Source organism: Diabrotica undecimpunctata, chromosome 9 (genome assembly GCF_040954645.1).
Source record: "Diabrotica undecimpunctata isolate CICGRU chromosome 9, icDiaUnde3, whole genome shotgun sequence".
In the NCBI taxonomy this organism is placed as follows: Eukaryota; Metazoa; Arthropoda; class Insecta; order Coleoptera; family Chrysomelidae; genus Diabrotica; species Diabrotica undecimpunctata.
This window is the reverse complement of record NC_092811.1, coordinates 88,120,056-88,145,733: the sequence shown is the minus strand read 5'-3', so window position 1 is coordinate 88,145,733 and position 25,678 is coordinate 88,120,056. Positions and strand designations below refer to the sequence as shown.

At 32.3% G+C, this 25,678-nt stretch overlaps 1 protein-coding gene across 2 annotated transcripts in view; it reads right to left on the bottom strand.

Annotated features, from left to right (window-relative positions):
• The window catches only part of LOC140450234 (uncharacterized), a 584,309-nt gene that overhangs the window by 60,586 nt on the left and 498,045 nt on the right, over positions 1-25,678 (bottom strand). Inside the window, exon 14 of one of the 2 annotated variants that reach the window (XM_072543748.1) lies at positions 1,264-1,353. The exons of the other annotated variant lie outside the window; for it this stretch is intronic. Within the exon in view, the coding sequence (XP_072399849.1) occupies positions 1,264-1,353 (90 nt within the window). The remainder of the gene's footprint in view (positions 1-1,263; positions 1,354-25,678) is intronic. 2 annotated transcript variants of the gene reach the window in all.

Sequence of the window (25,678 nt, the reverse complement as noted above, 5' to 3'; positions counted from 1 at the left end):
ACTGATATTTGTCAACCACGAGAAAGTATTCGATACCATTAGCAATCAGAAAATGTTAAAAGCATTGACAGAATGCCGAATAAACCATCGCTACACTAACATAATCAAATATATCTACCAAAATGCCACAGCTAGCGCAAGACTATCTGAACAAGAAAAAAATAAATTCTGTATACAGCGAGGAGTATGCCAAGGAGACATAGTCTCTCCAAAGCTATTCACGACGCTTTTAGAATATACTTGTAAGAAGGCACATTTAAATGAGCATGGTATCAATATAAATGGAGAGAAGCTCAGTCATTTGAGATTTGCAGATGACATCGTCATTATAGCCGATAGTATGGATGATGCAATAATAATGTTTGAAACGCTTCCTTGGAGATCGGACTAAAGATTAAAATGAACAAGACGCAAATAATGACTAATCTGATGCTAAATGGAAATATTGCTGTTGATGGAAGAGATATTGTGCAGACTACCAGTAGGTATTAAACCTAGAAATAAAAAGGTGATCTATATGTTAGTGATCTCATGGAACTTCACTATGACCCAGTGGCACGTGTAATTTTTGAAACGTGTAGATTTGTCTAGGAGATTAAAGCAATTGAGCCTATCAACATAAAACAAACCCCCTTATATCAAGCACCATTACCAATACAAAATTTCAAAATGTGTTCATTTACAAGAAATAAAATCATTAATAGGTACCAGGTGATCATCACCATTTCTATAATACCTTAACATATGGATGCTGAAATATCAATCCCTATTCGCTTATTAAATCTTTTTAATTTTTTTTAGACTATATCAATTGCAATAGGTGCAATACCTATTTATGGAAATAACTTTTATGTCGTACCCTTAAATAAGGGTATTATTATTTTCAATATATCCGAAAAAAAAACAAGATAATACAATGTAAAATAATTTAACAGTTTTGAGGAGTTTTCCAAATATCACGTTTTTAGGTTCTGAAAAATCTTAATTTTTGACATACGACGTTTTGCCGTATCAGCAACGCTATATAGTCTTACTTATTTCCTAAATTAGAACTTTAGTACCAACCAATCTACAATTGAATAGCTAGTTAACATATTTTTGTTCGTATGGGTAAAAAATAAAGTAAGTCGACATATAGTTGCAAAATAAAAACAACCAAAATTTTCATTCTATAAAAAAATAGTCCTTTCGCAACTATATGCCATCATAATGTCTATTAGGTAGTTGTGTTTTGAGTGGATAGTTTTGGATTTCATCACTTACGATTCAAAATTGTCGTACCGCAGAAATACGGCAGATAGACGTGGCGTTCGTGAGGGGCGGTACTACCGAGTCCGTCCAATATTTCATCCCCTGTTATTGATGATTAGTATTTTAGTTCTATTTACTCGTTTTGTAAGTTTTAGGGGTTAACATTAAGCACATTAAGCGACAAGCAACTTTTTCTGGTTAGTTTTTTAAAACTAAGTTATGTAGACTAGTAAACTGGCCTAGTGACTAATTCTAGATTTCTGTAAGCTACTGTTAGATGAGTAGTAAGTTCCGCTAATGATGAAAGGATATGGTGTGTTAAAATAAATTTCGACATTATTAGTTTCATATTTACACAGATTAGTATAACTACGCATGAGAACTGATTTTGTTAGTTTAATGTAGAAACTAGAAGCAGGATATTACAAAAAATATGATTGTTATTAATATGAGAGGTATACACATCCAATAATTAGATAAATATCATAAATATCACACAAGTGTCAACAGTTTGCTTCTTTCGGATATAAAAATATTTAAAAAAGCTTATTTAATGAATAATTTTTTATAGTAACAGTGTAACACCATAATAACTAACATTTCATCGTAATTTATATCCGGAATAATATATATAAATAATATATATAAATAAATAAATATATAAATATATATATATATATATATATATATATATATATCTTATATATATACATATATATATATATATATATATATATATATATATATATATATATATATCTGCTATGACAATTATTGCTAAAGACTAAGATAAAAATATTATTGGTAAAAATTTAATTTTTTATTACAATGGCGTTTTTAGTAATAGCAGATATGTATTTAATTATGGGTAAGTTAGGTCCGTTGCAATTAGGGTTTCAGATAATTATGGTTAATTTTGGTAATACATGTGATGGCAAGGGGAATAGTGTAGCAGCTGCAAGGCGTGGAAAAATCCACGCATATAGGATCTCTATCGAAATATACTAGACAGACGATTATTTCTTTCTAGTGATTGTGGTTTACGGGTGTTAATTCACCATCGCATTTTGCTAGTAATAGGAGTCGTCTACAAGTAAACACAAGCGATGAGTGGATTTTAAAAGCAACTTAAAATATTCCTGGAAGCAATACAATACTCCAGTCGTCAGAGACGAAAATGCCACTAAACCTCTAAAAATCATACGAACAAGCTAAATTTTGCCGAGAATATTAATTTTGGAACCCCAAAAAAGATGCAAAAAAGTTTACCACTTTTACCCCCGGGCTTCCTCTAAAACCCCCCTCGAGGGGGGGTAAAAACGCAAAAAAATCGATTTACACAGAATCTGTACACTGTAGAAAAAAATGATATAAATAAAAAATGTAGCTGAGATAATTTTAAACAAAAATGTTTATAAACATTTTTTGTGTAATTTAAACCGTTCTCTTAGATATAACGCTTGCAGCGACCGTCGATTTTGCATGTCAGTTACGCGAGCGAAATCAATGTTCAATAAAATTTGTATCAGCTCGACGGTAAAAATTCGATATCTTTTGATTCAAATGACCTATTGACACAAATCAAGATGCGTTTTAAAGGTAAAGAGTTTAGCTTTTGTATGCAGTTTTTGTATTTCGCCGCAAATAAACAAAAATTTTATACAGATGTTAAATAAATAAACGTGGCGCGATTTTTTCCATTTTTTATGATTCTCACGAGATCAATACAATTTATCCTTTTCATTCACTGGCCACTATGAAGTTTTGATTACTAGAGCCTATCCTTTAAAAGCTATAGCATAAAATTTTAGTTTTGCGTTTTAACAACAAATGTGAGGTTTGAAACATGCTTAAAAAACGTTGGATTTAAACTTTCATACAACAAACGATCTAAAACATTTAAAACTTTTTTTCAATTACACTAGTACGTTTTTCAAAGAACAAAACTACTGCAATAATCTACACCCAAAACAGTCTTCTTAAATGTATTTTTCTTGACGTGTGATCGTTTGTAATGTGAAACATTAAATTCTGCGTTTTTTATTCATAATTCAAATGCCTCATATTTATTACCACAACTCAAAATTGAAATTTCATGTCATAGGTTTTAAAGATCGATCTCTAAAAATAAAAAGTTTACTACAGCTGGTCAATGAAAGTGATAAATTTTATTTATCTCACGAGAATCGTAAAAAATGGCAAAAATCGCGGTTCGTTAATTTATTTTACACCTTTTTAAAAACTGAGTTTATTTTCGGCAAAACACAAAAACTGCATACGAAAGCTGCACTCTTTGCCTTTCAAACGCATCTTGATTTTTAACGATAGGACATTTGGATTAAAAGATATCGAATTTTTACTATCCAGCTGATAAAAATTTTATTGAACATTGATTTGATGAAGCCCAGGGGTAAACTTTTTTGCATCGTTTTTTGGGGTTCCAAAATTCTCTGCAAAATTCAGTTTGTTTGTATATTTAGGGGTCAACTCTGACGACTGGACTACAAAGGATTTAAGGAACAGCAGCAGACTAGACTACAAAGGATTTAAGGAACAGCAGCGTCATCCCTATCGCCCAATAAGAATGGAATTTGGCAATTGATTTTTAACGTTTCATTATTCATATCATTCATTCATCATTTATATCTTAATCCAAAAAATATTAGAACAAAACAGAATTCCTTAAGAATTGAGATCAAACATCCTGATACCTCTCTTGAAAAAGGGAAACATTTCGGACCCGGAAAATTACAGAGGAATTAATTTATTAAACACATCAATAAACTTAACAACCAAAGTGATATCAAACAAAATAAATGAATGTAGGTATAACATTAGCAGAAGAACAGCAAGGTTTTAGGCGGGAAGATCATGCACCGTTAATTTATAGTGAGGAAAGTGCAAGAGAAATTATTAGAATACAACAAACCGGCATATTTACGTTTCGTGGACCTTTTTGGAGAAGGCCTGTGACCGGGTCAAATTAAAAGACGTTATCTACTTATTGTACGCAAGAAAATAGTCAAAACGATCGAAAATATCTACCAAAACACAATAAAAGTAAAAGTAGAAGAAGAACTAACCGACTCTATTGAAGCTGGCAATGGGATAAGACAGGGAGATTCCCTGAGTCCTCTATTGTTCAACCTGATTATGGATAAAATAATAAAAAAAGTAAGAACTAAAAAAGGACACTGAATGGGGGAAAAACAACTTAAAATAATCTGATATGTAGACGACGTAATACTACTCTCTCAAAGTGAAGATGATTGCACCAATTTAATATAACCGCCAGAAATTTTAACATGTTTATTTCCCCAAAAGAGACAAAATGGTTATGGTATAATGGTTGTATGATTATAACAGCAAATTTATCAAGATGTAAAATGGAGCTGAAAGGTCAGATTATAGAACAAGTGATGTAGTTTAAATATGTAGGCATCAGATTATCTAGCTACGGAAAGCTCAAAACTAAAGTGGAAGATCAAGTAAATAGACCAAACAGAGCTTTAGGTTGCCTAAATGAAACAATATGGAGAAATAAAACTTCGGAAAAAAATGAAAGGCAGAATTTACAAAACAGTCATCAGACCAATAATGATATAGGCGGCAGAAACACGACCTGACACAGAGAGAACAAAATGATGTTAGAAACAGCAGAGATGAAAACACTTAGAAAATTGATGGTAAGACACTATGGGACAGAGCTAGAAGTACAGATATACGACGTAGATGCAAGGTGGAGAACATCAAGAACTGGGTAACAAACAGAAGAGTAGAATGGAACGATCATATAAGCCAAATGACAAAATAGAATAGTAAAGACGGCAAGAGACAGTTCCCCAATAGGAAGACGATCAGTAGGAATACCACCAAAACGATGGAAAGACAACTGACTGGAGGCACATTAAAAAACAAACAGAGTCATGTCGACATAAAAAAAGAAGAAGAAGAAAACTACTGCCTTGTGATCAACCATATAATTATGGTTTATCATACTTCTTTGGTAGGGGGATGTAAAAATAAACTGATGTTTATTTTAATAAAACAACAGAGTGTTATACCTTTCACACAATAAATAGTCTTAGGTTGTATGATTGTATCATATCCACTATAACATCAGAAAGATTTTTCAAAAAACCAAAGCTTTTTCCTAATTTACTGAACTCTCGTACTTATAAAAAAAAACAAGACTGGCCCGTTTCTAATTTTAGTAGCAGTCTAGTTTTTAAAAACAATGACAATTACCTTGAAACAATTCGCTGTTTTAATCGGCAGCAAATTCGGACCATTACGACAATTATTCGCACACGTTGTCACGTCACTCCTTCAATTTTCAGACTAATAGTTCGCGATACTGACTATTTATTTTCAGAAAACTACCGAAACTACACCATTTGGCCAAGCTGCGTCAATTTTACTACATAAAAATTAACATTTTCAGGGATATTTACATTACAAGCAAATATCTTTGCCGTGATGTCATGTTATTGCAAAGATTTAATTAATTATAAACAGCATTGGGATTTGTTGTGTGTACAAATATTGAATTTGTAATAGTATTTATGTTATTTTAAGATTTTATTGAGACGCCAAAAATCTGGAAGTCAAAGATAAAACGATATACATGGAATTCATATTGTATGATTTGAATATATTTTTTCGTTTATGTTTAGACATCATGATTAATATATTTCGCAAGACCTTGTTGATTATATGTAATTGCTGCGCATTATGAAACACTGCATTTATAACACATCATTTTTAATATTTTAACTATACACGAGATTGTCACCACAACATAAATAACTCAAAAAAAGTTCTTAACCTCAGAAGACTGATTCGTAAACAAAAATTATTAAGAATGTTTTAACAATTTTGTCAATCTCAGTAACCATTTATTTTCATCAATGATTTCTTTTACTTGACGGAATTACACATGCTTTGGATAATTATTATTAAATTTACGAACCTCAATTTTCTAATCTAAAAAATAATCTAATTCAATCTAAAAATTCCAATTCGTAAGAGCGAAAATTAGAAAGAAAAATGTTGTAAAAATAACATTTTTCAAAGTAGCCTGCAGAAAATCGGAAAATTCGAAACTTTGGTATTAAAAATGTAAGGATATCTTGAAATCAATGACACAAAGGAAAATGTGATTCTTTTTTTTTGAATAGTGGATTTAATCTCTACGGAAAATTGGAAAATTGTTTCGTGAACAATTCGTTGTAATATAAATCGCTGATTTTTTCACATACCAATAGCAAACCAGCTTTCAAACTGAAATTTGAAAAATTAAAATCGATTAACTAGGAAAAGCTGTTGTCACAATATCTTTTGTTTTGGTTATAATGACAGTTAAAAAAATATTTGGAAATATTAGGTGTTATATTTTTGTAGAACTGTTAGAAGTTGATGGAAGAAGAGGTAGAGAAAAAACGGAAAAGAAGATGGAAGAACTGTGTCACAGAGCACTTGAGAGAGAAATGTTTAGGCGAAGTAAACCCGATGGACAGAAATGAGTGGCGACGAAGAGAAAGAAGAAGAGGGGGTGTATATTTTACTGTTCATATTTAAATTCCAGTCCACCTGACTCGTAGTAGAAATAACGATTAATTAACACTTAACTTTCTTTCTCTTGTCTAATACTCATAAGATTACGGCAGTGAACAAATCTATTTAAACAATAAGAGGAAGTCGCTATATTATGCAATTTGGTACCCTGGAATAACGGCATCAGATAAATTATACGATGTGGAACGAACAGGGGAAACCGATATCTCCAAAACACATAAATTAGTCAAAGGATGTATTTAACACACAGAGTTCCACTACGTAAAAAAAAACATCAGGCTTCAGGGCCCACATGTTTTTTTTTTTCGTAAATGTTGTTTTTTATAACGTCTATAAATACGTATAGGCAAATTTTGTACGTAAAAAATGTGTCTCCCTGACAATATTAATTTTTTTTTTTGTTGGTGGATAACGGATATTTACCATGGCCGAAACTGTTATGTTTACTGTGGGGCCATGGTGGACTAGCGAGATACACCAATGATTTCAGACTATTCGAGTGAGTGACAACGCCGGAATTACGTGCAGAAGAGCTGTCTGATGTCTTATGAAAAAGAACAAAAGCGTCTCCATGAAATCTGGAATGAATTTCTTTCAGAAGAATCAGATTTTTCGGCGAATTGTCCAGAGTATGAACCCATTAGCGAAGATGAATTATCCTTGGAAGATTCTGACCTTGAAATTGAAATAAACGAGGCTAGTAATATAACACGCCTTCTACTTCCAAAGTATCGACCACGTTTACTGTAACGTCAACTTCTCGTGCAAGTAATACATTGAATTAAACTATTAAATATGTGATTATTAAATATGCATCTGCATCTGATACTTTCGATAGCACTAGAAAACATTCAGTAATTACCGAAAATGTATGTAATGAAACCAGAAATTTTAGATGGGGTCCTGTGACTGGTGAGCATTTACGAAATTTTACATCTACTGCTAATTCTGGTATTGCAATGTCCTTATATGACAACTATGACAAGTTGCCGTATTATTTCTATGAACTTTTTATTTCGGACAAGCTAATTAATTTTTTTGGAAATGAAACCAATCAATATGCTTTACAGCAACCAGAAAAAGCAGCAAAGTTATAGCTTGAACTCATCGGTAGGTCGATACAAACGCCGAAGAAATTTATACGAATCATTATGTGGATCGGTATTATGCATTTACATGCAATTTCATTGTACTGACCAAGAAATTTTCTTTATACAACTGTTTATCTTCAGTTATGTCACGGAATCGGTACCAAATACTATTGAAAATTTGGCATTTCGCAAATAATAAAGCCGCAGACCAAAATTTTTCAAAATCAGTGAGCTATTAAAAAAACTCAACCGATCTTTTAATCTCAAATTGTCCCTGGAGAATTTATCTGCTTTGATAAAACTTTGGTGCCGTTCAAGGTGCTCTTGAAATTTAAACAATACATAAAAAACAAGCGTCACGAATTTGGCATCAAATTGTTCAAATTATGTCTCGATGGTGGTTACCTATATAACACTAAAATATTTTGTGGCAAATAAGATGGAGGTTATGATCTTACAGTATCTTCACAAATAGTCCTAACAATGAGTGCAGATTTGCTGAATGCTGGACGACAATTTGTATGGACAATTACTACTCGAGCGTTGAGCCTGATCATGCTCTTCTAAAAAAACAAACATTTCTCTTAGATACATTACGCAAAATCAGAAAAAACAATCCTGATATAGTTATAACAACCAAGTTACAGAAGGGCCAACTAATAGTGCAAGAAAGCAATACAGCAATACTTATGAATATTATGTACATTCCGGGTATGATTACAATTCAAAAACGAAGAGGACCAGTCCAAAAATCCAAAACAGTAATAGAATACAACAAACATAACAGTTATATTGATCATTCAGGTATGTTTTACTCAAATTGTTTCTACCACGTAACATTAGTTTTGGTATTAGAAGTACCTATACAACTATTACTACTTTTAGTTTTCAGATAAAAAAAAATCGTACAATTCCTTTATTCAAAAAGGCATGAGATGGTATAGAAAGTTGGCTGGTATTACATCAAGAAGTAACGAAAGACAAAATGACAATAAAAAAATTCAAGGAAAACATCATAAATGGTAAAAAGTCAGATTTCAATACCAATTATTACTATCTACATGTTGAGTTTTTAGCTTTGACAAAACAAGAAGGAACTGTCCCACAGGAAGTTTTAACTAAAAATCTTTCTTTGAATGACATGGAAAAATGGCCAATTTGTGAAAATTGCTACAAAGAAAATGTTGCATTTATGGATAGGAAGTCAGTGAGGAATAAAAAAAAAACTAAATATCGGTGCCAGTCCTGCGAGGCATATTTTTTCTTTGACTGTTTTTTTATAAAACATAATTTTGTTTCTAAAAACTAGTTTTAGGCTCAGAGAAACCCTGAGTAGCGGTTCGAAACGTTCTGGTTTGTTTTGCTTACCCTATCTCTAGCCCCGTAATTTATGTCCCCAATTTTTAACCCCTTATACCCTAGGTGGTAGGCAAAATAATCGTTACAACATAATTTTTTCTTTTTGAATAAAAAATATGAACATATATTTGTTTTTCTGAAAAAAAGTTTGACCATTTGTAGGGACTTGTGAAACCAACTTTACTACCTTTTTTGTATATACTTTATAAACCTCTTCATATGCATTAGTCAGTGGTTTGGTGCATTTCTGTTATCCACCGTGGCTAAACACAAATTCTAAGCTAGTGTACAACGCATGACCACCACGGCCACTGGGGATATTTTTTTTCTTGAAAGTGGTGGATACGTTAAATCCACCATGGCACTCTATGTGTTAAGTAACTTTTCTAGAAGGAACAAAGTATTCAAATATATGGCAAAGTATTAAATATTCATTTAAAAAGCTGAAATAGGAAGACTTTTTGGATAATTGATAATCAAATCGACTAAAAAAGTTACTGAAGTTACGATTGCGTTTTTACACAAAAAAATGGTGATACTTTGCATCGACGTTTTAGCAGCAGTGTAGGGAGGAACCATAAGATCAATTTTCTTATCCCATAATCTAAAATTAATATTCGTATCTTTACATAATGCTAGTAATTTAATAAAATATTTAATTAAAGCAACAACTAGTAATTAAATAGACACTTTCTAATGCTGGTTGTGAGATAAATGTATGATTAATCGAAGATTTCATAATTAAATCATTATATATTAATTGCATTTACATGATTTCTGATCTTCAGATGTGTCTATTGTTTTTGAGCAATTATTCGTAACGGTAAATTCGACCTCCTTCACATGTAAATGTATTGCTTTTGTATTACTCTTAACTGACAATAGAAAAACTATTTTCTACAAGGTGTGTCTTATTTTCTGTGTGTTTTTCGTAAAATTATTATTCTTCGATTTATTTTTGCATTGACAGATACCGGTAGAAAAGAAAAGAGGAGGCCTATACACAAAAATAAATCGAATAAGGTTTTTTTCTTTCTTTGGAAGATTTTAAGTTTTTTTTATGTTATTATGAGGATAGTTTCTATTGTATACATTACTTATTTATCATTGTATTTCCGCTTATCACTTATCATCATCATCATCATCATCCAGCCTTCATTTAAAACGTCCACTGCTGGACATAGGCCTCCCTTAAACTCCTTCATTCTTTACGATTTTGTGCTCTTTGTTGCCAATTTTTGGTGATACGCCTGATGTCGTCAGCCCAACTTATAGGTTGTCCTCCTCTAATACGTTTGTCTGCTCTTGACCTCCAATTTGTAATTTTGCTTGTCCATCGGGAGTCGTGCATTCTCGCTACGTGACCTGCCCAGTTCCATTTCTTTTCCGCTATGCATTCCACAACCTCAGCAATACTCGTCTTTCTTCACAGATCTTCGTTTCTTATTCGGTCCCTCAACGTCACTCTCAGCATAGCCCATTAGCCTTTATGCCACTTTTAATTTCGAAGCCGTAGCCTTGGGTAGAGTCATAGTTTCTGCCCCATAGATCATGACCGGTATACGCATGGGTCAAATACTCTTCTTTTGAGGCTATTTGGTATGTTGGCCCTAAGTGTGTCTCGCAGTTTTCCAAAGGCTGCCCACGCTAAAGTAATTCGTCTTTAGATTTCATGGCCTAAACACGTATATTTCTTCACCAGTTTTACCACTTTGTCTTGAATACTTAGGTAAACTTAGGTTTCGTCAAGTTCATTCTGAGTCCCACCTTCAACATGCAAAGTCCAATTCATTTAACATATCTGTGGCTTCCCCTAAATTATCTGTGATAAGGACAATGTCATCTGCGAAACGGAGATGGGTAAGTTTTTCGCCGTCTATTGTTACTCCTCTGGGGTCACAATTGACCATCTTAAAGGCATACTCTTATGCCGTTAGGAATAATTTTGGTGACAATATATCTCCTTGCCATATCCCACGTTTTATTTTTATTGGTCGGGTTTTATCGTGTATCTTAACAGCCATAGTGGAATTTTTGTAAATATTACAAACAAGTCCATGCAAGAACTATATCTATGGTCAATCCTGCTGTCATTCTTTGCTTCTATAACGCTGTCTACTTCGATCGTGTCGATCGATTTATTATATATATAATTTCGGTTTACAACGTTCTTCGACGTCTTCCGATTTCCAATCTCCATCTCATTCTATCGTTCCATAGATCGTCTTCCAGTTCTCTTTCTCTGATTTCTTTATCAACTCCTTCTCTCCAACTTCTTCTAGGCCTTCCTGGTCTTCGCCTACCTCTTGGTTGCCATTCAAGAATTTGTCTTGGTATTCTATTCTCCGGCATTCTCCTTACGTGTCCGTACCATCTGAGTTGTGTCGTTTTGATGTCATCAACAATATTATGTGTAACCCCCATGATTTCTCGGACTCTCTCGTTTGTTATTCTGTCGCGTCTGGAGATTCCCGCCGAGCGGCGCCAGAAGTCCATTTCTGTTGCTCTAAGCATTTTCTCTGATCTGTCTTTTAGGGGCCACACTTCGCATCCATATGTTGTGATACTTTTTATTATGGTCGATCGATTTATTAAAATCTATGAAAGTGAGGACAAGAGGTTTGTTGTATTCTATAGATTTTTCAATGAGTGTCTGTCTTTACTTTATGGAGGTGATCATTGATCATTGGTACCATAATTTGAACGAAATCCTGCCTACTCCCTTGATTGATAGAAATTTAATTTTTTTCTCCAATGTTGATGTCACTAATCTAGTGAAGAGCTTGTATATGAGATTCAACAGGCTAATAGGTCTATAATTTTCTAGGTCCGTTCTATCTCCTTTTTTTATGCAAAAGGATGGTTATAGCATTGTTCCATTCTTTTAAACATAGATTAAACAGTTTCCCCAATTTATTTAATAGCATGTCTCCTCCATTTACAATAGCTTCTATTACAATTCCATTCTATCCTGGACCTTTGTCAGTGTTTATTTTTCTTACTTCTTTCAATACTTGTCGAATCTCATCTACCTTTATCTCTGGCATTAGTTCGGAATCTTGATTCATGATCTTCTTTGAAATGTCTGTTTGTCCTTATACTAGCTTGTCTTAGTTTATCACTAAATATTTTGTATTTCTTAAAAAAATTAAATATTGGCTTTTGACATTTTTCTTTCAGGTTTACTTCTGTTCCCAACTTTTTCTGCTTTTAATCTACCGCAAAATGGGGTGATATTGATTGATGTCCCGGGATGACATCTATTATTTGTCATTGTATCATATATATGTAGATACAACCGGCAACAATGTAAAATTGTAACTTTTGATAGTAGCGAAAAAACAGAGGTAAGTAAAATTGTTTTGTATAGTTCTGCAATAGTGATTTTTTAAATAACGTCAGAGTTTTTAAGATGACGGATAATATTAAATGGGATGACATTAATTAAGTAATCAATCTAACCCCACGTTACGTACGTTCTAGAAATTAATTTATAATTTTTGTTACATATTTAAGAATATCAATCAAAATGGGAAGAACGTACAAAAAAAAATTAGGCAATAGAAGTTATGGCCATTTTAATCAAGAACAAGTTAATCGGGCGTTGCATGACGTATGAAACTGGATTCTCGCTAAGAAAAGTGGTGAGTGGTAAGAACAGGTGGGCAATCTGTGTTCACATGTGATGAAGAAATAAAAATTATTAATAGCGTTGTTTATTAAACAATGTTAATAGCGTTTAAACATGTGCAGATTGGCGATATCCACTAAGCGCAATGGATTTGAGAATAGTCGTCAAATGTGGTAAAAGGGTATCTAGATTTAAGGAGAATATCCCTGGAACTGACTGGATAAATAGCTTGTTGAAGGGAAATCGAGATATTGCTGGTAAAAGCGAGTAGACGTATCTCTGGACCTGATTAAAAAATACTTTGACAATTCAAACAAACGATTGAAAACGTTCCTGTTAAAAATATTTTTAATTATGACGAGCTCAACGTCTTAGACAATCCTGGAAAAAAATTGTGCATCTGTCGAAGAGGTACTAAATATCTCTAAAAAAAAATATTCAACTATTTAAAATCTGCTACATCGATTATGATTTGTGGATCCGCCTCAGGTATACTTCCGCCACCTTACGTCATATACAAGTCATATACAAGAAAAATTTATGAAAAACTTGGACAAAAAATGGTCCCAAGGGCAGCCCATGCGAACAGTCATGTGGCTCACTGTGGACACGGTATAATCGAACCTTACATGGTTGAATTGATATGTCAACATTTATTGATTGATTTTTCACCTGTTATTTTTTACGTAAATTTTCACATGCTAGGCGACTTGATGGAAAAGAAGCTGTTAATAGGGGACAATCTAGCATCAAATTTTAATCACACGTTCTGAGATAATGTAAAGAAAATGATATATTTGCATGCTTTCCATCCAACTCTACCAATATTTGTCAGCCATTGGATATCGCATTCTTCATGCCCTTAAAAGAAAACTGTAGGAAAACTTTAACATCATGGAAAATGAAAAATTCCAAAAACTGTGACATTCCGAAAAATGAATTTCCTAAGCTGTTAAAGCAAATACTTAAAAACATTAATAAAGTATCACCTAAAAATCCAGACTAAGAGTATTATAGAAGTATTTTTATTTAAAATCCTTTATAAAAGGTATATAATAAAATACCCAAACCGGGCTATATCACAATTACAAAACCCGTTATATAGCCCGTTTGGGTATTTTATTATCTACCTTTTATACAGGATTTTAAATAAAAATTGTTTGTGATACATGGTATACAGCCAGCTACAGGAACTTAGTTTCCTAGTGGATTTTGTTATAGAAGTGTTATAAAAAGAAATTTAAGTACTTGCTGCTTTTGAAGCATGTACCATTCAAGCCTAATCAAGTTTTGGAAAAGTTACCACCAGACGCTATTGATCAAGTCGAGCTTAGATGCTCTCTTTCGAACTTTTTGACTTGAAGTACAATTTCGGCATTGAAAAATCTCGACGTAAAAGCAAACTGTTAGCATCTAAACCAAGTCAAAGTATTACAGCACCTAAACCATCTAAGAATTATAGTGACGATAATGCAAATGAAAATCTTGAATTGGATGACACCAACAATGATGTTGATATTAACAAAGATGAAGAGGATGTTGAATAATTTTGTCCTACATTAGAAAACATCACGAAGGGAAAATTTCTGCGGGTGAAATTTTTGTCCGGTTATCGGAAAAAGACGGAATTTCGCTATGTATGTAAGGTAAAAGAAGTTTTAAAACGAGAAGAAATTAAAATTCAAGGCCTTAAATCAGCAGAATCGAGTGAATATTTTTAAATTAATTAAAAATGACACTGTTCGCTTCAAGGAAGTAAATGCTTTACTACTAGATTAGATACTTGAGACGATTTCTGATACAAAAGTATCATTTTCAATACAATGTTTAAAGTAGCAAGTTCAAAAATAAAAATAGCCATTGTGATTGCCAAACTCCGTAGGGAGACGGCACTCTATTGAAAGATGCCGCATAAATCTTAGGATCACTGAAAGATAAAATCTGTTGTTTTTAGGAACCACATTTTCGTGGTATAGGCATGGTGAAAAAGAGTTCACAGAATATTTCTCTCAAGTGGGTTCACTGGTGTATTTTATTAATATTCCTGAAGTAGCCATGAAACTGGGACCTGACAATTAAGAATCCACATAATGGTGAATATTTATTGATGCTTCTAAGAGAAGTCCGAAGTGTCTCTTGTTGCACGATGATAATAGTTATGCCTCGGTACCTGTTGCTCGCTCTGTGCATCTCAAAGAAACGTATGGGCATTTTGAACTATTGCTAAATAAAACACATTATGTCAAATTCTGTTCACAACCCTGTGGAGACCTGAAAATAACATCCATGCTTGTTGGTCAGCAGTCTGGATTTTGTGGGCTCTCAAATTCGAACCTTAAGATCGGAGAGATTGTTCCAAAATGCAATGACCCAAGACCAAGATAAAGCATTGTTTTTTATAGAAGTCAGAGATGGTTTCCTTGGATATAACTCCAAACTACAAAGAAATTGTAGTCAACATTGTTGAAAAGTTTTAAAAAACTGGGATCCAATATGAGAGTAAAACTTCATTTTCTGGATTGTCACGTTGACTATTTTTCCGAAAATCTTGGAGATGTCATTGAACAACAGGGACATAGGTTCCATCAAAACATAAAGAAGAAGAAGGGACGTTACCGAAGAAGATCGGATATTAGAATGATGGTTGATTACTACTGGACATTGAAGACGAACTCGCTTACAAACAGAAAATTACGAAACGCAGTTTTCACGAAAAACGACAACGATTTTATTAAAAAAAAACAATAATTATCTAACGTAGATTATGCTGCATTTTTTATAAACAGTGTAATTTTGCAGTGTAATTTTTTATTATATAGTTTCAATAAATATTCAAAAATTCAAAATATTCAAAAAAGATAAGTACGGATTCGGGATAAGCACACCCCATTTACTATAGGACACTCATTAATTTAAAACACTTTTTCATGCGAAAAATGTGTGTTTGTTTTATTTATTTTTTAGCCAATTGGCATTGTGTGACAGAACAGAACAGAACTGACAAGCATATTCATATGACACGCTCCATCTGTGATTTTTTACAGTAACGTCAAAATAATCCTACATTGAAAATAAAGTTAAAAATGTAGGTGATTTTGAATAGGAGTATTATTATACACTATGCGATGTAATAGACTAAAATATACAAATACTGAGAAGCAAACAAAATTTTAGCATATTTATAATGTTATTATAATGAATTATAAATAAGTAAATTAAAGCTTTATCATTATTATTATTATATTTATTTTTGTTTCGTAGTTGACATATATGTGTTGATTGGAGCTACTTCTTTCTTTCATAATATAGACGGAACTTACTTAAAACTCGCCTAATATGTAACTGTTTCGCCCCTTTCTTGCCCATCTTCCTTTTTGATTATTTCACCAAGAACAATCCTCACAATAATTTACCACAGTATATAACAATTTTTTTATTGTTTAACACTTTACCGAGAAAACGTTTAAAATAACACGCCAAAAATTAAAACAATATTGATTTTTCAAGACAGTACGAATAAAGTAATAAAAATTACTGCAACAGAAATGCGCACAATTCAAAATTCAGTCGCTTCAGATTCTCCTTGATGAAATCGCGAAACTAAATCTCAATCTCAAGCAATATCTCGCGTTTGTCGAATGTAGAATACGTATACCGCAAACAAATTGTTTATAATTTCAGACTAAAGGTAATGGTTAAAATGTTTAAATATGGCGATGATTCATACTGACTGGTGAGCGGTGTGTCTATTAAAAAATGATTCCTCTAGAGAAAAAGCCAGATCGGCAATAAGCTAACCATTGTATGCCTACATCTAGTTAAAAACATGCTTGGTCGAACGTGCATGCTGGGTACAGCGAGGATAGGAATCAATCTTTAAGGTTTGGCGGCCACATGTTGGCTGGTAAATAACTCGCAACCAAAAGTAATGCCAACGTTATGCATAAATATTTTCAAAAATATAAACAAAGCAAAAAATGTGTATACGCACTTGATAAAAGTATATAAAAGTTTAAATGTTGTTTTTATGAATTATACGATTGGAAATGAGCACAATTGTAAGTGAATTTTTACAATTTACAATTTGACACTTTTATTTCGAAATGGGAAGCAATTTTCATAAAATTTAAATAAATTATCCTGTTTGCTTACGTTGAAAACAAAATTAATGAATTATTGTTACAATATTTTTTAAACTACCTATATAATTTAATAATAATAATCTAGACGTATTATATACCAACATTTTAAAGTAGAGGGTTTTATAATGGCATATTCAGATTTTTTGCGGTGCATCCCTAAAAAATTTATTTGATATAGTGATATAGTGAAAATAGTGAGTAGTCTTTATTATTGCCACATATTTCATAATGATGGTGTATGTCTTAGTAACTTCATTTTGAAATTAAAAAAAAACCAGATAACATTCATAATCATCATTATTCTTATTGCTTTTATCCCTCTCTGGGGACCGCTTCTTTAAGAACAATTTCCCATAAGTTATCACTTTGACTTATACCTACATCAATCACCTTCACAGACATGTCCTGTCTAAGCATCTTCCACCAAGTCTTATTTCTGCTTTCTTTTTTACTGCATAACATTCAGTTACCATAGTTATCATAGTTACCTTTATGGCAGTTTTATCAAACAATTTTAAGTTTCATTGACAACCTCACACAACATGCCAGTCACCGTATTTCAGTTTATCCATTCCGCTCTAATTTTACTACTACTACATGCATCTTCATCTTAAAAGTATTACTTGTATCCAAATGTCTGTATTTGTGTTTTTGTCTTAGAACCTATAAACATTTTTACCTAATCCTTAATTGGACTCTAATTGGAATAAGCAGTTAGCCTTGATGTAATCTTTCTTTCACATGAAATTTATCGGCCTCTTCAACACGTGTCCTAACACTGGTTCTTACTCCATCATACATATCTATCATAATCCTCACATACTCACCAAGAACTTCTTTCTTATTAATCGCCCTACACACAATCTCTCAAAAAACCCTGCTTTTTCAAGGTGAATGAAAACGTATGAGCGTATGTCTCATCCTATATATTTTGATCAGATGCTTTATAATGTCGTTGATGTGTTGAATCTAAACAGATTTTCAGATATTTACGTTTCTTCGGGTATCCCTCTATCAATTACTCTTTTCCATATTTTCATAATTTTATGTCCCCACAGTATACGCATTTTTAAAAATCTTCGGTGTTTTTGTTATCAGATACTAATAGATAAGTGGCACAATCTCCACTCCTAAGTGATTTTTAACACTTCTTTAATCCTCATTTCGGTAAAAACTCATAATACTATCGTATACAATACGTATTCGGTCTAATATTTATTTCATTTCATATTGCTACTTTGTTTTTAAACATAAATGATATGTGTGTTATGTATGTTAATTTTGTGTACTAACTTTACAATTTATATTAATGTGTGCAATAAAATCCTGCCACATTTTACTGACAAATCATTATCAGTGGCCTCATAGCTCGTTGTGAGCCAAAGATTTCTTCAGAACAATCCTCCTCTCACCCCTGGCAACTCTTCTCCAACCAGCTCTAACTCCAATAGATTTTAAATCGTCCTCTAGGTTATCTTGATATCCTCCTGTCTTCCTCTGGTTCATTGTCCCATCGGCCCTCTTCGGTCACACTTTTCTGACTGTTGTACCTTCCTTTCTTCTTATTACTTGCCCTATCCATCAAAGGCGTGATACTTTAACGAATTTTACAACGTCAGGTTCCCCAAACATTCCATTATACTCAAAGTTGCAACGCCAGTCTCAAAAATCTAGCTCTTTTATTCACCAATATATACTTTTCTTAGAATTTTGCACTCGAAACGTATAAGCAGGTCTTGGTCCTTCGGTATAAGTGACCACGTTTCTGCTCCATATGTTAGCACTGGTCTTAATAGTGTTTTATACACATTCTTACTCACTCACTTTAACACATTCGCGGACAAGACGGCATATCCCGTCATGCACACAGGGACATGACGCGATATACCATCCAAAAAACCAGCTACGTATAATACTCAAGGCAGCATTTTTCCTCGCATACGAACACGACTGGTGACCCATTTTTTGACCAATATTTCGGTAACCTCACTTATGTTTTGGTAATGCATGTAATTCATATATTCCTACATTTTTGTGCTTTAAAAGTTATACACTTTGTTTAAATTAGTGCAAAGCAGTTTTAGCGTTTTGGTTTGTCAAAACCTTCTGGCTTGCTTGTAAAACATGGCATATTTTGCGTGAAAGGCGGTACATTCTCCTCACATTCTTTTTGTCGATGGTTGGTTATCTTAAAATTCCTGTCGATTAAACTTCTTGCAGACTATAGGGAGGTTATTTTTTGAGCGAAGCCTACTTATGTCTCTGTCGGTGTGGGTATGTAGCACAGTGCTAGCAGCCAGTACGTTAGCATGGCCTTGGTTGTGTCTCATATAATACCCAAAGTCTGGTTTAGTTTGACGTCAATACGTCTGGTGTGCTGGCGCTTGAGTTACAACGGTACACAGTACTCCGCAATGGTATACACTAGTCTCAGTACTGTCGACCTATTTGGCATAACTTGTGCAGAATATTATTTAGTGTTCTGGAGTCATCTTCGTAAGATATTTTTTAAAGCTTAGCGTTCTATCAAGTATCACACCTAGGTGTGGGTGTTTAATATGGCTGAGTCTATCTCCAAAGTTGATTTTTAATTGGTAGTTAGTAGGCCACTCTTTTGTTTAAACGAAAGCATAATTGCGTTTTGGCGCAATTGGGTTGCAATCTACAGAGGCAGAAAAATTTTCCCAGAGTAACCAGATTGTTAAAATTTGCTCCGTTGTCTCGAATTCTTAATGGCTCGTAACAAGCGTTTAGTCGTCTGCACGAGGCATTGTAAATGGGGCGGATAAACTCAAGTTAGGAGAAGAATTAATTTACTCTATTTTTAACATAACCAAAAAAAAATAATTTATTTAATTTTTAAAAATTGTTGTTAAAAACAGCTTCAGGTCTGAACTCCGAAAGGTCAACTAAACAATTTTAAATTACAATTGTGACTCACTCTCAAGCATTCCGCAAAAACTAATCTCATATCAACATTAAATATAGTTTCTGGATGTTTACAAAGTTCATTTACCTAAGCTAACCTAACCTAACAACACTAAATAAAAAAAACAATTTCAAACAAATGAAATTTCAAATAACAATTTTTTAGTTGTCGACACAACAAATTTTTATCTAGTATCTGTCATATTTTTTTAAGGGATTAGAACTTCTATTTCTAAATGAACGTAAGTATCTTAACCTAATTTGATATAAAGAGCAATTGCATAGGATATTGAGAAAAAACGATAATATCGGTCACAAAACTCGAAGTTGACTGCCGTTTACTTAAACGTACATCTGAAAATATTGAAGCCATTCTGCATATTTTTCTGGTTATTTATAAAAACTGCCTTAATTCAAACAAATCTACTATAATAATATAGCTTTCAGTTGTTCAAAGCATTGAGGAAATGTTAAATAAAGTACCAAGACCATTTCTTAGTAGATATGAAAATTACAGCTAAATACAAGATGATGTCGAACCAATCAAAATTTTGCAAATTTTATAAAATATTTTAAATCATATTTTTATATTTTATTTTCATAACAATGTTTATGTTCTTCAATAAGCATTACTTTTGTTTACGATTTAAAACTTAACACAATAGTGAGAGAATTATTTAAGTGATAATTAGGTAATCTCTACATAAAATCATCCATTTGAATGAACTTGAAAAAAGTTAAGAAAGATAAATATAGAAACAGGTAATAAGCTCAAACGGGCTTGGCTAAATTTTGCAATCGAATCTTTGTATAATAGTCTAGGCGGGATCTGTTTTGGATTGGACATTTTCCATAGAAAGCTATTTTTTTGGTGGAATCCCTTCAGGATGTGCCCAATATCGATAATCACGATATGGGCCAGTTGCAAACCCTGTACTAAATTTTTTATTTAACAAAATCTGAAAACAATTGAAAATTTCTCATTTTTTTGCTCCTATTTTCGTTTATAATTCGGAAAATATTGATCCTAGAGAAAAAATTATAACAAGTTAAAAGTTTCGTTATTCAATTTTACACAATATTTCGTTAGCTAGAAATTGAAAATTTAATGTTTATTGTTAAAAAAAATAGCGAGTGAATGTCCCCCACCACCACCTCTCATGCATTCCGAGCGACATTTTACGCGAAAACGATTTTTTATTTGTCTTTTTTATGAATGTTGCCATGAAGCGCTTTACGTAAAACTTTTCATATAAAAAGTACTTGGCAAGACGAGGGTATTTGTTTAAAAACGAGCCCTCTATCACTTATGGTTACACGGCAAATGTATGCCAACTTTGACCTTCAATATCTCGGCAACCAGTAAGCCGAATGTATCTTTTTTTTAAAGAAGCGTCTTTTAATGTTCTTTAAGTGTATAAATTTTGGAATTGATATGTTTAAAGCTCGTAAAGTTATTCAATTTGTTTATAAGCCTAAAAAATGTTTAAAACTTTAAAAAAATTTCTAGGCTCTCCTAGTGAACCGATTTGAATTTTATAAAAAGCGTTTGAAAGTTTGAGCCTTTCTTTATATGTAAAAAAATGTGCAACTATCTGAGAGCCTTTAGGGCCTACTATAAATTTGATTTTTTCCAGTAGGCTGGATTGCAAAATTATTATGCAAAACCTATCCGACCGATCTTAACAAAATTTAGCACACGTTTTAAACATATTAAAAAGTTTTTCATGACGGAATATGGAGCTTGTAAGTCAAGTTTAGAAAGTCAAAAACATTTAAAGGATTAACTTCATTTTTTTGTACTTTTTTTCCAATTATTGCTATTTTTTCAACAATATACATTCAATTTTCAATTTCTAGCTAACGAAATATTGTGTAAAATTGAATAACGAAGCTTTTAACTTCTTATAATTTTTCCTCTAGGATCAATATTTTTCGAATTATAAACGAAAATAGGAGCAAAAAAATGAGAAATTTTCTAAATTTCTAAATAAAAAATTTAGCACATGGTTTGCGACTGGCGCATATCGTGATTATCGATATTGGGCACATCCTGAAGGGATTCCAGCAAAAAATAGCTTCCTATGGAAAAGGTCCATTATGATCTGAATTTCTACAGATCCCGCCTAGTCTATAAATGTAAAATTCTTTCTTATCCAATGATTGCCAAATCGTTAGATATTCACTTTTAGATATATGGTATATGACAGAACCGGTATTTGATATTTAAGTTATTTTTTGTTGTTCTTTTACAAATATACTTGGCCATTCCATCGTACCAGGTGTGACAGATACATGTGCAATTTCAATATACACAAATCAAAATAATTTAGAAGACAAAAACAAAATGCGATATTACAGAAAGATTTCAAATAATTTATTTTAAATATTTTTAATAAAAAGTTATTAACGTATATCTCCACGGTTGTTCGTTCATGTTCTACATCTGTAAGGCAAACTCATAATCAGATGGTCAATGACTTGCTGCGGTAATCTGTTCCACTCCATTGAAAGGTCCTCAAACATTTGCTGTCTTGTATTGAACGCAATATTTTGTTGTAAAATGCGTCTTTCATATATATCCCATACGTGCTCAATTGAGTTTAAATCTGACGATTGTGCAGGGCATGGTAAAACCTCAATTTCATTATCTTCAAGGAATGTTTGCAGTATGGCGATACGCATTGTTGTGCAATAATTAAAATTGAGGACTAGCTTGTTCTGCAAAGGGTACAACAGTATGTTTAAGAATAATATCGCGGTAGTTTGATGCCACCCCATACCATTATACTGCCGCCTTGCTGTCTATAAACCTCCTACACGGTGTTGTTGTTGTTCAGTATTCCGAGATCGTCTTCAAATTCTTGTCCGTCTTGTATCTGGTACAAATTAAAATTAGGACTCATCTCTGAACAAAGTACCGGCCCACTCACATCTAACCCAATTTGCGTATTCCTGTGCCCACTGAAATCGATGAGCGCGATTTTCTCTGGGTAACACAGGCACTGTCACAGGTCCTCGAGCATTTAACATTACTTTATGCAGACTCTTTCTATTGGTTTAGCCACTTATAAACACCTGATGGGTCTTTTGCAGCCTCACTGGTAATTATGATGCAGTTGCAGTGCGATATCGAAAAGCCTGCAACCTAATAAAACGGTCTTCAATCCGGTTGGTTATCCTTATACGACCTGTATGACGTTCAGCAACATCACCAGTTTCTTAACACCTTAATCACGAACGGTTAATGACAATTTTGTTCATTAACCGTAATGTATATTATATATATATATATATATATATATATATATATATATATATATATATATGTATATATATATATATATATATATATATATATATATATATATATATATATATATGTATATAAATCGAGAAAAGGAGTACTTCATCCTTTTATTGAAGAAATTTCGTGTATTAAATTTATAGTCATCATCAGTTCATCTCCAAAATTATTTAAATAAACAAACACCCATAGATACAAAAAATTTACACGTGGTTTACCTTACAAAAGATATGCAGCAATATTATGATGGAAGTGAAGAAATAGCTGAATTTATGTATTATATATTTGTAAAAGATAAAAAAGAGTTCAAAGAATATACATACATGTTAAAAAATATCTTTAGTGTATGTACCCTGATATCCAACTGATTTGAAATGACCGCTCTGTTAGATCGAGCTTTATGAAATGTCACTCTTTGCCAACTCAATTTTGTTACTATACATTTTACATTACATTAGGTATAATTTACAATAAAGAAAATACGTAAAAGAAAAAGTAATAAAAAAGAAAACTCTAAATTTTGTAATACAAGTTCTTTTCTCGAAGGAAATCTAGTACATTCTGAACAAGTTTTAATTGGCTGGGGATCACATTTGTAAGACCTTGTATAAAGTTTTTTTGTCTGTTCTTACTCGTATTTGACATACTGTTTAAGAGTATGTTGAATGGTTAATGAATCACTACACTTTTACCAAACAGGTGATTCTTCCGAAGCCATCAGGTGGTGTCCATATATCACCGTGTGTGACCAATTCTTAGCCTGTGAACGATTAATTTGTCTCTTCTACTTAAGTTAGATAGCTGGAAGGTTTATATGGTAGAATGTATTTTGTGTAATTTCGAGGTTGAGTTTTTCCATTGGTTTTGGCAGGACTTTTTGATTTGGTTTAGTTTTGATTGGTTGAACAGATTTAATGTCTGATTTGGTTGTAATTGCTTCTTTTGCAGCCATATCAGCAGTTTCCTTTGGAAGTTTGTTTGGTCATCCATATCGGATTATTTTGTTTGTTTTATTCTTTAAACTGACGTAGCTTGGTTTTTTTTGATAACTCAAACTGAACGTGTTGTACTTTTTTAATCTCTATTCATAAATTAAGCTATTTTCTCCTCTTTCATCATAATATTGCTGCATATCTTTTGTAAGGTAAACCTGTGCAGATGTTTTTGTATCTATGGATGTTTGTTTATTTAAATAATTTTGTAGACGAACTGATGATGTACATAGATATACCTTTATTCCGACAATACATCACCAGCTTACCTATGCAAAATAGAATAAAAGTATTTATTCTAATTTGCCTGATGCTTTCATATTTTATAAAATATCTAGTAACGTCAGTTATGTAAAAGTAATTTGCAACTTCCAACTATAAACAAAATAAGTAAAATAATGTACGAATAATGTACGAATATATACAAGCAAGTCGTAACTGATGTCAAAAGTTTCACATACGTAAATACAGTGACAGGTAGACAAGATGTGAATATTTCTGTTAGTATATGCACATTATTTTATACTTGTGTTTTAAAGTAGAAATTTGCAAAGTATTTTATATGACGGGCATTTTTACATATTGTATAAAAGCATCAGGTGCCATCTAGTTCTCTTTACAAAAAGGAACAGAGAATGCCATTGTATTAGGCTAGGTTTTATAATCATTTACATTGTAATATATTGTATATTGGAAAGTTTATATCATACTTTGATGTCAGTTTTGTGATTATTACAGGTTTATTGTTTTTAAACACGTACCAATTTCAATATACATATTTTATTATAGTTTGGCTTTTGTTACAAAATCTGTACATTTTCAAAATCAAAAGAATGGTTATTTTCCAAAGAATGCTTGGCTAGGGCTGTAGTATTTGGTTTATTGTTTCTTATGCTGTTTTTGTGTGCAGTAATTCGTTTATTATAATTATGTTGAATTACAGTGCTTACTTTATAAACTACATCGATTGACTGTCATTGTTGACGCCAGGTTTGAATTCTCAAAAACATGTATTGGATGTTTGGGTAATTTACGTCAAAGATTGATATTATATTTGTTCGGGAAAAGTACTAAAACCATATATTGTAGTTCTTTAAGACTTTTTAATAAATATGTAATAATATTTATTGGTGAAAGTAATAATTTCGTCACAAATGAAAAAATTTTAATCTCCAACGAAAAATGAAGCGAATAGAATAGGTTTGAAACTTTGAAATTATAAAATTTGTGGAATTAGACTTTTAAATAAAGAAAGTACAAAGATAAATATCACTTAGGTATTAGAATTCATAAAGATATCTTCCAAAGTAGCTGATAATGTTCATGAAAAGCAAAGGTTAGGTTCGATAAAGTATACAAGAATAATACTTTCGATCTAACAGAAAGATCGAGAAGTAAAT